This window comes from Oncorhynchus clarkii, chromosome 4, assembly GCF_045791955.1.
Source record: "Oncorhynchus clarkii lewisi isolate Uvic-CL-2024 chromosome 4, UVic_Ocla_1.0, whole genome shotgun sequence".
In the NCBI taxonomy this organism is placed as follows: domain Eukaryota; kingdom Metazoa; phylum Chordata; class Actinopteri; order Salmoniformes; family Salmonidae; genus Oncorhynchus; species Oncorhynchus clarkii.
This window is the reverse complement of record NC_092150.1, coordinates 56,086,381-56,101,883: the sequence shown is the minus strand read 5'-3', so window position 1 is coordinate 56,101,883 and position 15,503 is coordinate 56,086,381. Positions and strand designations below refer to the sequence as shown.

Below are 15,503 nucleotides of genomic sequence, written 5' to 3'. Positions count from 1 at the left end.
CATATTTTATCATCGGGACCCAGCTTTTACCGTCTGAATTTTAAAATCCACCACTTATTGTGTATAGGAGAGGTCGCAATTTACACGATAAAATGGTTCATGCCAACTGCCAGCCACTAAAGACAATCAGCCAGGCTCTTTTATGCCCTCTTCCAAATGGTAGCTATAAATGCAGAGGATGCGCACAGTGCAACAATATGATGAAGTGTGAATATTTCTGCCACCCACACACAGGAAAACGGTTCCAAATAAATGACATTATTACATGTTCCACCACCCATGTTATTTACAATATTAAATGTCCATGAGGGCTGTGCTATGTATGTAAAACCTCTCGTCCTCTCAAACAGAGAATCCGTGAACATTAAAGTTCAATCAGGAGAAACGACAGGTCGCAGTACATTTCAAAGACCTGAAGCATGACATTTCTACCCTTTTAGATTTTGTGGCATAGAGAAAGTTAAGATATCAGACAGGGGAGGTGATATCAATAATAAACTCTGAGTAAAAGATGATGTTTTTGGATTTTCACCCTCCAGACATTATTTCCTAAAGGACGTAATGATGAAATTATGTTGTATGTTGTAAATTTGAGCATGAATTATGTCCCTATTTAAGATTACTTTGTTTTTCGTACGATGTACCCAATGATTAATGAAAACTTGCTATGTCCTCATTGTGGTTTTACAGACGTGTTTAATACGTCTTATTTACACACTATTTGAATATTTATGAAATGCATATTGTTATATTTGATAGCGCTTATGTTTTTCCTTCGCCTCCAACCCCTTTCGATGTGTGGAACAGATGTGGTTGGGGCTAGGTCTACATAAGGGTGCTTTTTTTTTTTTTAATCACAAAAGCTCTGACGAAGGCCGTGAGGCCGATGCGTAAGCTTATTAAAGATCAGTGATGCTATCGAGCAGTGTGCGGTTTCCTTTTTCCTTCATCTTGTTCAACTGTTACCATGCACCTGCAAAAAAGATTGCTCAGATGTGCTAGTGCCTTTTTGTATTTTGACACCAAGGAACTTGAAACTCTCGACCCGCTCCATTACAGCCCCGTCGATGTGAATGGGGGCGTGTTTTCCCCCACCCCTCACTTTAAGGGAGAGGTTGTTGTCCTGACACCATACTGCCAGTTCTCTGACCTCCTCCCCATAGGCCGTCTCATCGTTGTCGGTGATCAGTGTCGTCAGCAAACTTAATGGTGTTGGAGTTGTGCTTGGCCACGCAGTCGTGGGTGGACAGGGAGTACAGGAGGGGACTAAGCATGCACCCCTGAGGGGCTCCCCAGTGTGGCAGATGTGTTGTTGCCTACCCTTACCACCTGGGGGCGGCCCATTGGGAAGTCCAGGATCCAGTTGAAGAGGGAGGTGTTTAGTCCCAGGGTCCTTAGCTTAGTGATGAGCTTTGAGGCCACTATGGTGTTGAATGCTGAGCTGTAGTCAATATACCTCCACAGGCCAAATGTTGTTACACTGTCAGTGAACCACATGTCTGACTCCCAAAACTCACAATTGTCACTGGTAGCTTCTTTAATAAATATTTGGTGCTGTAGTCAGGGTAAGTCTGACAGACCACTGAGTTATTCTTTCAAACTACCGTAGTGTTCCTGTGAATTTTGTGGCACTCATCCTATAAATAGAATGTGTAGTGCAGATCTTGCTCAAATGGGAGTTTTATATTGGGCTGGTTGCCTGTCGAGAGAACACGCTTTCAAAACCTCAAACCATAAAATCATCACTTCTCTGTTGTGTTGCCCTCTGAGAATACTGTTTTAAATGGGGGTGGTGGGCTGGATGGAGGAGGGGTGGGACACACAAACACACACACAGTGTCTCACGCGTACGAAGGAGACGGAAATTGCAACAGAGGTCTCCTGGAACCCCAGCGGCGATCTACAGTAGAGTAATTTCCCCGTCTTGGGACCAAGCCTAAATAAACTGACTGACTAGGATTACATCTCCGCAATTTAAGAAAATGCTCTGAAAATGAAACCTTTATTTTCCCCCTCATTTTCTCCTTAACCTCATTTTTTTCTTCCATCAATCCATCCATCAGGACTGGCCTTAATTGAGCTCTGCCCCTCCTGTCCACTGCTGACAACTAGCCCCCTAGCCAATCAATAAGCCTTGCCTAATGGCCCACTGAGTTTGGGAAACAAAGACTGCACACAGTGGCAGGCTGCACATACCCACACACAGGCAGGAGCACCCACACACACAGACAGGCGCACACACACACCATCACTCACGTGCACATGCACTTTGGAATTCCCTGGCTTTAGCTCAAAATCCATTTTAAATGAGTCCTGTTGCCTTTCTCGTAATTGTAAGACCGTGTTGAGGCCAGCAGTATTGAGTGCGTGGCTAAGGGATCTAGCCACCATGGGGGTTGCTGACTCCTGTGTCCTGCAATAACTCTGTGCTTACAGCTGAGCTATCCAATACATCCAGGTCTGTTGGAAAGCGTTCATACATGTAGAAAATACCTTGCATAGAAGTTGCAAGTCTTCCTAGGTGAATTTGTTTTCCAATAAAAAAATCATGTAATTTAAGAATTGGGAAATGTAATGATGGGGCTTGATGATTAATGGAAAATGTGTGAACAATATTTTTTGTGAATTAATTTTTCATTTTGTCATAAGGTTGGTAGCAACATGTGGAAATCATCTGTTTCAGCGCAAGTCAACTACAAAACCCACAATGCAATGCTCTATGTGCTAGGTAGTTAACTTGGTAGCAAGCATAGCTAAACACAATAATACTCAAGTCCAATATCACCAGGTGAAGTAGCTAGTTAGCTGTAAAATTGCCTAAACAAACTGCACTATCAGTTTAGGAGTCTACAATCTCACCATGTTACACCTGCAGATCGATTTGTCTCACAAAGTGGAGTCTGACATTCACAACGGCCATGCAACGCACCCTGGACTGAAGAGACAGACATATAGGAGAAGTGTGGGGGACCCTCTGTTAAATTACACAATATAATATGCCAATTAGCAGACACTTAGTCATGCGTACATACATTCTACGTATGGGTGGCCCCAAGAATCAAACCCACTACCCTGGTGTTACAAGTGCCATGCTCTACCAACTGAGCTACATTTCTCAAGGTAGGAATATCACACAAATATGATCAATGACTCATTCGAGAGAAGACAACCTGACATTAGCCAGAATTGAAATCTGACATGTACGCTAGATGTTTTCGGTATCTGAAAGTTGTATTCCTATTAACTTCCAGTATAGTGAGAGTGGCTTTATTGTAATGCTACGTCATACCGGCTGAATCGCTCAGATAAACATGAAATGACCCCGGGAATCGATAGAACATCGCTCAGAGATGCACAAAACGATAACATTAGAAATGGGTAAATCTTTCCTTTTTAAAGCCTAATCATAGTACGCAACGCAATAACTGCAAATAGCTACCCAAAATGGTGATTCTACACACAGGCACAGGGCTCTCTCTCTTTCTGACCGTACCTAGAGCCTCAGCCATCTGACTCACACAGCAGACAATGGGCCTCTCGGAGGAAATGGGATCTGATGTGAATGTGAGCGCAGCACCATCACGGCTGTGTATCGGCTCCACAACGTCACCTGGGGTAAATACTGTCACCCACAACAGCACAGAGACTGTTTGAACCCAGAACCGTGACAAGCAAGCGGTCGAGCATCTCGCTGTTGGCTTAGGGGCTATTCTCAGAGGTACCGATACTCAAGAGACATTATTGTAATGTAGAGTTGCAGAAATCTCCTGTCTGGAGTGCTACCTCCGGAGTTTGTGCACAACACTGGCACAACAGCTGCCCCCCTCCAAGGCAGGGCAGTGTAAACAGAATTGTCTCGTTCAGCCCAACACTTCTATAGTATAAATGATAATGCTTTTGAAACATACCCTCGTAAAACTGACTATACTACCGATCCTTGACTTTGGCGATGTCATTTACAAAATAGCCTCCAACACACTACTCAACAAATTGGGTGCAGTCTATCACAGTGCCATCCGTGCTGTCACCAAAGCCCCATATACTACCCACCACTGCGACCTGTGTGCTCTCGTTGGCGGGTCCTCGCTACATATTCGTCACCAAACCCACTGGCTCCAGGTCATCTGTAAGCCTTTGCTTGGTAAAGCTCCGCCTTATCTCATCTCACTGGTCACTGTAGCAGCACCCAAAGCCAACTCCCCCTTTGGCCTCCTTTCCTTCCAGTTCTCTGCTGCCAATGACTGGAACGAATTGCAAAAATCACTGAAGCTGGAGACTCATATCTCCCTCACTAACTTTAAGCGTCAGCTGTCAGAGCCGACTGATCACTGCAGCTGTACACAGCCAATCTGTAAATAGCCCATCCAACCAACTACCTACCTCATCCCCATATTGTTTTTCTGCTCTTTTGCACACCAGTATTTCTACTTGCACATCCTCATCTGCACATATATCCTTCCAGGGTAAATTGCTAAATTGTAGTTACTTCGCCACTATTGGCCGATTTATTGCCTTACCTCCTTGCTTCATTTGTACACTCTGTATACAGATTGATTTTTCTATTGTGTTATTGACTGTACGTTTGTTTATTCCATGTGTAACTCTGTTGTTTTTGTCGCACAGCTTTGCTTTATCTTGGCCAGGTCGCAGTTGTAAATGAGAACTTGTTCTCAACTGGCCTCCCTGGTTAAATTTTAAAAAATCATAAACATCCCTGGGTCGACTCCTCTTTTCAGTTCGCTGCAGCTAGCGACTGGAACGAGCTGCAACAAACACACAAACTGGACAGTTATCTCAATCTCTTCATTCAAAGACTCAATCATGGACACTCTTACTGACCGTTGTAGCGGCTTGTGTGATGTATTGTTGTCTTTACCTTCTTGACCGTTTGTGCTGTTGACTGTGCCCAATAATGTTTGTACCATGTTTTGTGCTGCTACCATGTTGTTATGTTGTGTTGCTACCATGCTGTGTTGTCACGTGTTGCTGCCTTGCTATGTTTTTGTCTTAGGTCTCTCTTTTTGTAGTGTTGTCTCTCTTGTTGTGATGTGTGTTTTTGTCCTATATTTATATAGTATTTTTATTTAGTTTTTATCCCCAGCCCCCGTCCCGGCTGGAGGCCTTTTGCCTTTTGTTAGGGTGTCATTGTAAATAAGAATTTGTTCTTAAACTGACTTGCCTAGTTAAATAAAGGTTAAATAAATACATTTAAAAAAATAACGCAGCATCTTTTTTTGTGTGAGAACCATGAGATGAGATTTTTTTCGTACATGGGAATTTACCTGCAAAAGGTATTTTTATGTACACTATGTCATCACACACCGCCTTTTATCTGCAACAAGTCAGTTTAATGGAAACACACCTCTGCTGGGAAAATGCGTACATTGTGTTTATGCAGATTTTTGGGATATTCGCATGAAAATCTGTCGCCAATTGGATGGAAACCTAGCTACAGACAGAGACGACTGCAGATGGACAATATAACTAACTAGGCTGAGCTAGCTTTATGTTTATGCAAGGCCTTTGTATCTGTAATAAAAAATATATATATTATCATACAGTATGTCATGACTATTGTGGTGATTTAATTATTCCAGTCAATAATTTATTTAAAATTAACGTAAATATATGGGTCTATTTTAGGCTACAAATACACAGCTTAGGCTATAGATGCATGACGTTACTGCTTCGTTTCCCCTAGCCAGGCCCAGATGTGATCCGAGCGCATTGGCTTCTCTAGGCTACCTGCAGCTGTGGTTATCAGAAGGCTACAGTTGATCAGACTGAAGTGCAGATTAATTGTGCATGAGTTGACAAATCATGAGGCATGAAAAGGGGATATGAATTCACTTATGAATTCACTTATACCCACGTTTTCAGTTGCAATTTGCTTTTACTACATGTACTGATTTGCATGATATTGCTAAAAATGAAGACTGGTATGTTGTAAGGTAGGCCTGTTGTACTTTTATATTCGTATGGGAGGGTTAATCATTCATCTTTGATAGGCTAGCGTTACTTAAAGACATGCTGTTAGCAACTGTGTGCTTTTTTTCTTGAAGCAAAAATGTAATGTGTAGCCTCTAGACGAGAAAGTAAATCCTTTGTCTGCACATGCTTGGGAATTGTTGCATTATTCAAGAGTGTAATGTGGTTTGGTTCCATTATTCAAACGTGTAATATGGTTAAGTGGAAAAGTCACTTGCATGCTTACTGGCTGGTTTTAGTAAGCTTTATATGGGATTTTCCCGTGTGCAAGTGGCCAATCACAGGTGTCTATTAAACCCCTGGTTCAGTAGAAGGTATGAACAAGGAACCTCCTGATTGGTTAAAAGTGTGGCCTGACTATCCTTTTTGCCAAGGAGACATTTGTCCCTGGCTGCATCTTAAATGGTACCCTATTCTCTATATAGTGCACTACTACCCATGAGCCCTGGTCCAAAGTAGTGCACTATATATTTGGAATAGGGTGCCATTTGGGATCCCTGTGTATGCTCCCTCCATAACTGTTTACAGCAGCCAGGCTACTCCGATGTCTTATCAAATGAGTGGCTGTGCTGTCATTACAGTATTGTTTGTCGCTGGTGTACATGGATGTAGAGAAAGCTTGGCAACACGCCTGTTTCGGAGCTGGCGCCAAGCTATTACCTACATATTACCTACCCAAGGATAGGTGTTCTGTTGTCCAGCATCAACATTACCCACCTCGGAATAGGTGTTCTGTTGGCCAGCATCAGCACTCTGGTCTTGTGTAATTCTGTCTGGGTTAATCTTAGCAACGTTTTGAAACGGCAGTTGACAAGTGCTCTTAAGTGATTTACATTCTAAAAGACCTGCGTGAGCTGGCAATCTTTTTTTCCACCTCAGTTTTTTTTCCTGCCTTCGCCATCTGGTAACGCACATATGCGCGAGCGAGCGCACACACACAAACACTACCCAGTCAGCCACTTAAGCAAGCCATCCACAATCCTTCTCTCTCTCACTCACTCACTCACATATTACACTCACTCACTCACATATTACACTCACATATTACACTCACTCACATATTACGCTCACATATCACACTCACTCACTCACATATTACACTCACTCACATATTACACTCACTCACTCACATATTACACTCACACAGGCCACATCTATATTGGTAGGCCAATGCAGCCTTATGTCATAGATCAGAGGCCACTGTGACGCCTTCCTAAACCAGGTCTGCGTCTCAAATGGCACCCTATTCCCTTTATACTGCACTACTTTTGACCAGGGCCTATATGGAATAGTACCATTTGGGATGCAACCCAGGAGTGATGGAGTGGAGTAATGGCTCTGTGGCTGTGCCCTCATCCTTGCTTCCTCCGTCCTTTCCTCAATTCCTTTCAAAGCTCATTGGAGGAGGAGGTCTGACTGAGGGACCATAGATCCATCCTTCCAACGGGCTATGAAAAGGAATTCAGTAAACGAGGACGGAGGAATCAATGATTTGACCGCTATTAATGTTTTCAAACCCGGCCTGTATGTCTGTGCCAGACGTTCCTCGCCTGATGGTTTGAACGCCCTCAGCTTCACTTGTCCTCTCTGTCACAGCCCTGAGGACACACAACCCTCTCTGACAAACACACACACCCCTTACAGCGCTGTCTGTGCGTGTGAGTTTGTTCGAAAGAGAGACACTTTCTCTCTCTCTCCCCCTTCCATCTCTCATCCTGCTTTCTCTCTCTCTCTCTCTCTCTCTCTCTCTCTCTCTGCCCACATCTCTCTCTCTCCGCCCACATCTCTCCCTCTCTGCCCACATCTCTCCCTCTCTGCCCCCATCTCTCCCTCTCTGCCCCCATCTCTCCCTCTCTGCCCCCATCTCTCCCTCACTGTCTGCATATGATGCCATCTCATTCATGTCTTAACTCTCTCTGTCTGTCTGTGCAGGTAGTAAACCCAAAGGCCTGCAGTGGGTGGTGGACGTGACCATAGCGTACTCCAAAGCCAGGCCCATGGACATCCAGACGTGGATCTTTGGCTACAGACCTCCCACAGTCACGCACGTACACTACAGGTAAGGACTGAGCCTAACTACACTGACACCTCTCTCTTGCTCTGTCTGTCTCGCTCTCTCTCCGCTTCTCACCCTCTCACTTGTTGAGTATCAGAGTTTGGGTTAGTTTTGGCCAGGTTGCGGTACCTATATCTTTGTCTGGCACTCTTTCTCATAGAAAATGGAAGGCTCTTGTTGTTAAGATCTAGTAATGATGGATTAATTAGACAGAGGGTGGTTGCTGTTGCCTGTCACCAACACTCTCTGCCTCTGCTGTGTACAGCAGGTTCCGTATGTCCTTCCCTCAGCAGTTTCTACCTATCATTCTCTGGCCATTCTCATTAAAGACGACTTGTATTCTAGAAGATTATAATACCCTGACGACACCGCTTGAGTCACGTGTGCGAGCGTTGCAAAATACATTTAGAAATATATGTTATTCAATTATTGCACCCACAATGCTCGCTCGCGTCAACGAGCGTCTGCGTTGCCAACGGCTAAAATAGAAGTCATTCCTATTTCTGACGCAGATCGTGCTGCAAGTCCTGCCTCTCCCATCTCCTTATTGGTTTATAGAAGCAGGTACCCACGTGCCACCTCCTCATTGGTTATACCCACGTGGGTGATTGAAAGACGAACTGTGTTGCCGGTTGTCGTGGTAATACTATGAAAGTTTTGATGCCAATCACCATATAAGTTCAAAGATGAAAAAGCCTGGAAGGAGGAGAGATGACTAGAAAGGATTCGGTTGGCAGTTTTATGTGTGGATTAATTGTCAGAGTAGAGGACCTTGTGCATTTCAGGTAAAATAACAACCTAATGTTTATATCCCAGGACAAATTAGCTAGCAACAGCAAGCTAGCTAAATGGGACAAATTAGCTAGCAAGTGCAAGCTAACTAGTTAAATTGCCATAAATGTTTAATGCTTTTCGACCTGTCCCCAAATTAATGTCCTTGGTTCAGAGTTTGTTTTGATATTTTAACCTGCGTGTCGTGATCGCGCGCAGCCGGTTTGGGTTCCGTGTAAGGTCTTTAAAAATACTCTTCTGGGCCTCCCAAATGGTCTAAGGCACTGCATCATAGTGCTAGCTGTGCCACCAGAGACTCTGGGTTCGAGCCCAGGTTCTGTCGCAGCCGGCCACGACCATGGGGCGGCACACAATTGGCCCAGCGTCGTCCGGGTTAGGGAGGGTTTGGCCGGCAGGGATATCCTTGTCTCATCGCGCACTAGTGACTCCTGTGGCGGGCCGGGCGCAGTGCACGCTGATCAGGTCGCTAGGTGTACGGTGAATCCTCCGAAACATTGGTGCTGCTGGCTTCCGGGTTGGATGCGCGCTGTGTTAAGAAGCAGTGCATGGCTCTCGACCTTTGCCTCTCCCAAGTCCGTACGGGAGTTGCAGCGATAAGACAAGACAGTAACTACTAACAATTGGATACCACGAAATTGGGGAGAAAAAGGGGTTAAAAGTTAAATATAAAAAATTAAATACTCTTCTACTATTTTGAACAATAGAGGACATTTGAGGACCTACACAGCCCATTTGTGCCATGTAATGAGGATACCTGCACCACCTACTGAAGTGTGCTGTGCTATTGTGAAGTAATTCACATGATAAAAGAGGTGAAAAGGAGCCTGGAGTGCCACTGTAATGCAATTACTGCTAATTTTGCATAGAAGGGACATGGAGATGTTGTTGCTCCATAGTAACGCCTTTTCACGTGACAGTCCAGTCGGAAGTATGGAGCCACCCTAACTGCATTAAGGAGCCGCCCTCACTTCTGTACAGACAGAGAGGATAAAGCAGCAACATAAAAGGTAGGAAGATATCCTCATGTCGAAGCCTACAGTTGGTGTGGCGGCGTTAGGAATTCCCCCACTCCATTGAAGTTGGGCTGGCCTCGTGTCAACATGAGTCATCATGACACACTTGACATGAATGTGGCACTCAAATCTCCTTTTCACCCCATTGGGGCGGCAGGTAGCCTAGTGGTTAGAGTGTTGGGCCAGTAACCGAAAGGATGCTAGATTGAATCCCAGAGCTGACAAGATAAAAATATGCAGTTCTGCCCCTGAACAAGGCAGTTAACCCACTTTTCCTAGGCCGTCATTGTAAATAATAATTTGTTCTTAACTGACTTGCCTAGTTAAATGAGAAATAAAAAGTATAATTAATACTTGATTTACTTAACAAAAGCCACATCTAAATAGTTGGTCCATGACATTGGGGCGGAAGGGTAGCCTAGTGGTTAGAGCGGAAGGTTGCAAGTTCAAATCCCCAAGCTGACAAGGTACAAATCTGTCGTTCTGCCCCTGAACAGGCAGTTAATCCACTAGGCCGTCATTGAAAATAAGAATTTGTTCTTAAAATAAATAATAGGCCGATGACATTACTACCTCCCACCTTGAATGCCCTGATCCTTGGAAGTTTTGCTCAAAACATTATTATTATTTTTTTTACCCTTTTAGTGTCAAGGCCGTAGCCATGGAATCAACATTGGGGGTGACCAAATCTGCAGGGTGGTCTGCCCTCCCCTCTGGATTATAATATATATTTTTTTTATGTAAAACTAATTTCCTGCATTCTAAAATATTAAAAAATTCACTAACACATGCGATGAACTTCTTATTTCGTTTTTTACAATAATGTCTAATAGTGTATTGTATTACACTGCTCTTTTTTATTTGTTACCTTTTCTTGTCTCATTGTATGTAAATGGCAGAGATTAGGGATGAATAAAGTATAACCATAATCATATAAACAGAAATCTATGCATTGTTATATCAAGACAAGTCCAGATTTTGTGGCCAAGGTTTAGTAAATTGTTGTTTTTATTTACAAGTAAACTTGGGTGGGCAGCAGGGTCATTTGCTCTGCTCTGCTCTCCTCTTCTCTTCTCTCCAGCCCTCTATCCTCCTCTGGTCCTATATTCTCCTCTCCAGTCATCTCTTTTCCTTTCCTCTCCTATCCTCTCATCTCCTCTCCAGGCAATGACATGTGTTTTGACTTGCCATTCTTCAAACAAAGGATCCAAAGGCCTTTTTGCGCTTTTTGTTGACACCGATAAAAGACTGGCATATTCCTTCAAGGTTCAGTTTCTCCTGGTGCACGTGACACATGGCCACATTATTCAGCCTTGTTTGACTCATGGATGATCTAAGCCATGTCTTCAGCCTCCTCAGGGCACTAAAACTCATCTCAGCCTCTACAGAGGAGGCAGGGACGGCCAGCAGAAGAAGCCTTACTAAAGCTTCCATCTGACTGAACCATCACTCTCACATCTGGCACCATTTCCCCAATAATGCTAGCAACATCTGAGCTCTTTTGACATGTGTAATTAGCCCCAAACATGGCCCCTGGGACCTGCAGTAGTCTTGAATCCAATTCAGGATACTCGTCTACCACCTTGTCTATGTCTCCGCGTAGCTGCACATGTTCAAGCTGCTACAGCTTGTGGAATCCAGCTTGATCAAACATCTCTATGAATTGAGTATTCACAAGGCATTGTAGAATTGGGCCCTGTACAAAAACTGGGCATACGGATGTATAAGGGCTGCAGCCTGACCGGTGTAACGCTTTGTAGGTTTGCGGAAATGAGGCATCCGAATAGGTTATAGGTCCAACTTTGTTGCCATAGCAGTTGCTTTGTGAACAAGACATCAAAGTGCTCCTCCGTTCGCTTGTCATGCATTCTTGTTTTGACGTGGTCCACAGCCTCCAACATGCCTGAAACGGTCTGTTTCCTAAGCTGCAGGGAGGTGTTCAGACACTCCAAATCCCCCATCAGGTCTTCAGCCATTACAAGGCCGAGCACAGTGTTCCCTTTTAGAAATGTTCCTTGATGACCATTAGCTTTAGTTGAAGTGTCAGATGAGCTGCATGATGCCATTTCTTCAAGGACTGTCAGCACTGACTCAAACTAGCTGAGAACTGAGCGGATGGCAGGGGTGCGAACAGTCCACCTGGTGGGACAGAGAGGTTTCAACAAGGTGAAACCATGCTTTGATTTTGCGATTTCTTGGAAAATCACCTTGAACTTGCCAGATTGATTAAAGAAGCCCCCCAATTCATGCACCAGATCCATTGAATCTCTTACTAGTGGAGAGGCTACACAGGCAGTTCACTCAGGGTGGACCACAGTGACAATACACAGCCAGCGGTTGTTCTTTCCTTCAAATGGCTTGCACCCCCTGCAATCAACCAGCCATGTTTGTGGCACCGTCATAGGTTTGTCCTGGAAGTTGGGACAGAGGAAGGCCTAGACACATCATGATATATCCTGGGTGCATTCAAACATATTGACTCCTGCTCAACTCGGATTAGACAAAGATTTTTTCAACAACAACAGCAGCAGCAGCAAGCAGGACTCACACGATATTCTCCAATCAACCCACAGGGCAGACATCCCAATTATTCGCAAAAGGAAGCGACGCAGAGGAAGAAGAGCCGGATGCCTCGTCTGGACCCGCAGAAGGCAACTAGGAAAGCTGCCGTTACCGTCAATATTACTCGCAAACGTGCAATCATTGGACAATAAACTAGATGAGGTACGATCACGAATATCCTACCAACGGGACATCAAAAACTGTAATATCCTATGTTTAATGGAATCGTGACTGAATGACGACATGGATATTCAGCTAGCGGGATACACGGCAGGCAGGATAGAACAGCACACTCCGGTAAGACGATGGGGGGACGGTCTGCATATTTGTAAACAACAGCTGGTGCACGAAATCTAAGGAAGTCTCTAGATTTTGCTCGCCTGAAGTAGAGTATATTATGATAAATTGCAGGCCACACTACTTGCCTAGAGTTTTCAGCTATACTTTTCGTGGCTGTTTATTTACCACAGACAGATGCCGGCACTTAAGACCACACTCAGCCAGCTGTATAAGGAAATAAGCAAACAGGAAACCACTCACCCAGAGGCGGCGCTCCTAGTGGCCGGAGACTTTAATGCAGGGAAACTTATTAGTTCTACCAAATCTCTATCAACATGTTAAATGTGCAACCAGAGGGGGAAAAAATTCTAGATCACCTGTACTCCACACACAGGGATGCGTACAGAGCTCTCCCTCGCCCTCCATTTGGCTAATCTGACCACAACTGTATCCTCCTGATTCCTGCTTACAAGCAAAAATTAAAGCAGGAAGCACCAGTGACTCGGTCTTTAAAAAAATGGTCAGATGAAGCAGATGCTCAACTACAGGACTGTTTTGCTATCACAGACTGGAACATGTTCCGGGATTCTTCCGATGACATTGAGGAATACACCACATCAGTCACTGGCTTTATCAATAAGTGCATTGAGGACGTCATCCCCACAGTGACTGTACGTACATATCCCAACCAGAAGCCATGGATTACAGGCAACATTCGCACTGAGCTAAAGGGTAGAGCTGCCGCTTTCAAGGTGCGGGACTCTAACCCGGAAGCTTACAAGTAATCCCGCTATGCTCTGCGACGAACCATCAAACAGGCAAAGCGTCAATACAGGGCTAAGATTGAATCATACTACACCAGCTCCGACGCTCGTCGACGCTCGTCGGATGTGGCAGGGCTTGCACACTATTACAGACTACAAAGGGAAGCACAGCTGCCCAGTGACACGAGCATACCAGACGAGCTAAATCACTTCAATGCTCGCTTTGAGGCAAGCAACACCGAGGCTTGCATGAGAGCATCAGCTGTTCCGGACGACTGTGTGATCACACTCTCCGTAGCCGACGTGAGTAAGACCTTTAAACAGGACAACACAAGGCTGTGGGGCCAGATGGATTACCAAGACGTGTGCTCCGGGCATGTGCTGACCAACTGGCAGGTGTCTTCACTGACATTTTCAACATGAGTCTGTAATACCAACATGTTTCAAGCAGACCACCATAGTCCCTGTGCCCAAGAACACAAAGGCAACCTGCCTAAATGACTACAGACCTGTAGCACTCACGTCCATAGCCATGAAGTACTTTGAAAGGCTGGAAATGGCTCACATCAACACCATTATCCCAGAAACCCTAGACACACTCCAATTTGCATACCGCCCCAACATTCTTCATCAGATTTCTCCTCACTTGTTGCTGATGTCTTTCAAGCTCACGTGAAAGTTGCACATCAACAGGCTTTGGCCTCTGAATCTGAGTCATCACAGGTAATTTGTGACATTGGCTGTCTTTATGCGCACTAAATGTCTCCAGTGCTGCCAACCAATTTTGAAAGCCAGTCTTGACAAAAGCTGAATCTGCTTTTCACGCAAGCTGAGACTTTTGTGTTGCCAAGTATTTAGCACAATAGAAACAGTGCACCCTCTTTAAGGAGGGTCTGTAATGGAGCCAAGTATAATCTTTTAACCATTTCTCCTGAAAGTAGTGTCATATTTGATAGGGTTTGACATTCACATTTGTCTGATTTGGCATGTCTGTCTGCTATTGTCTCAAACTCACTCTCTTGATTGTATTATCTGAGATACACGAGAAGCCATACTTAGAGGAACATCTCATCTTAAATTAACATTATTCGCTCTTAACCATCAATATTTGCTCCTTTTCTCACTCACCTCCATGTCACCTGCTCTCCCTGCCCTGTCGGCATCCTCATGCTCTCCCTGCCCTGTCGGCATACTCATGCTCTCTCTCTCTCCCTGCCCTGTCGGCATCCTCATGCTCTCTCTCTCTCTCTCTGCCCTGTCGGCATCCTCATGCTCTCTCTCCCTGCCCTGTCGGCATCCTCATGCTCTCTCTCTCTCCCTGCCCTGTCGGCATCCTCATGCTCTCTCTCTCTCCCTGCCCTGTCGGCATCCTCATGCTCTCTCTCTCTCCCTGCCCTGTCGGCATCCTCATGCTCTCTCTCTCTCCCTGCCCTGTCGGCATCCTCATGCTCTCTCTCCCTGCCCTGTCGGCATCCTCATGCTCTCTCTCTCTCCCTGCCCTGTCGGCATCCTCATGCTCTCTCTCTCTCCCTGCCCTGTTGGCATCCTCATGCTCTCTCTCTCTCCCTGTCCTGTCGGCATCCTCATGCTCTCTCTCTCTCCCTGTCCTGTCGGCATGCTCGCTCTCTCTCTCTCCCTGCCCTGTCGGCATGCTCGCTCTCTCTCTCCCTGCCCTGTCGGCATGCTCGCTCTCTCTCTCCCTGCCCTGTCGGCATGCTCGCTCTCTCTCTCCCTGCCCTGTCGGCATGCTCTCTCTCTCTCTCTCCCTGCCCTGTCGGCATGCTCTCTCTCTCTCTCCCTGCCCTGTCGGCATGCTTTCCCTCTCTCCCTGCCCTGTCGGCGTCCTCATGCTCTCCCTCTCTCTCCCTGCCCTGTCGGCGTCCTCATGCTCTCTCTCTCCCTGCCCTGTCGGCGTCCTCATGCTCTCTCTCTCCCTGCCCTGTCGGCGTCCTAATGCTCTCTCTCTCCCTGCCCTGTCGGCATCCTCATGCGCGCTCTCTCTCTCTCTCTCTCTCTCTCTCTCTCTCTCTCTCTACGCACCAGAGTGAA

The 15,503-nt window shown here is 45.5% G+C and overlaps 1 protein-coding gene across 1 annotated transcript in view; it reads left to right on the top strand.

The window, feature by feature from the left end:
* LOC139406966 (acyl-CoA:lysophosphatidylglycerol acyltransferase 1-like) overlaps positions 1 to 15,503 on the top strand; it is an 85,291-nt gene that overhangs the window by 52,751 nt on the left and 17,037 nt on the right. The window contains exon 6 of the mRNA XM_071150184.1: positions 7,921 to 8,047. Coding sequence (XP_071006285.1) covers positions 7,921 to 8,047 — 127 coding nt within the window. The remainder of the gene's footprint in view (positions 1 to 7,920; positions 8,048 to 15,503) is intronic.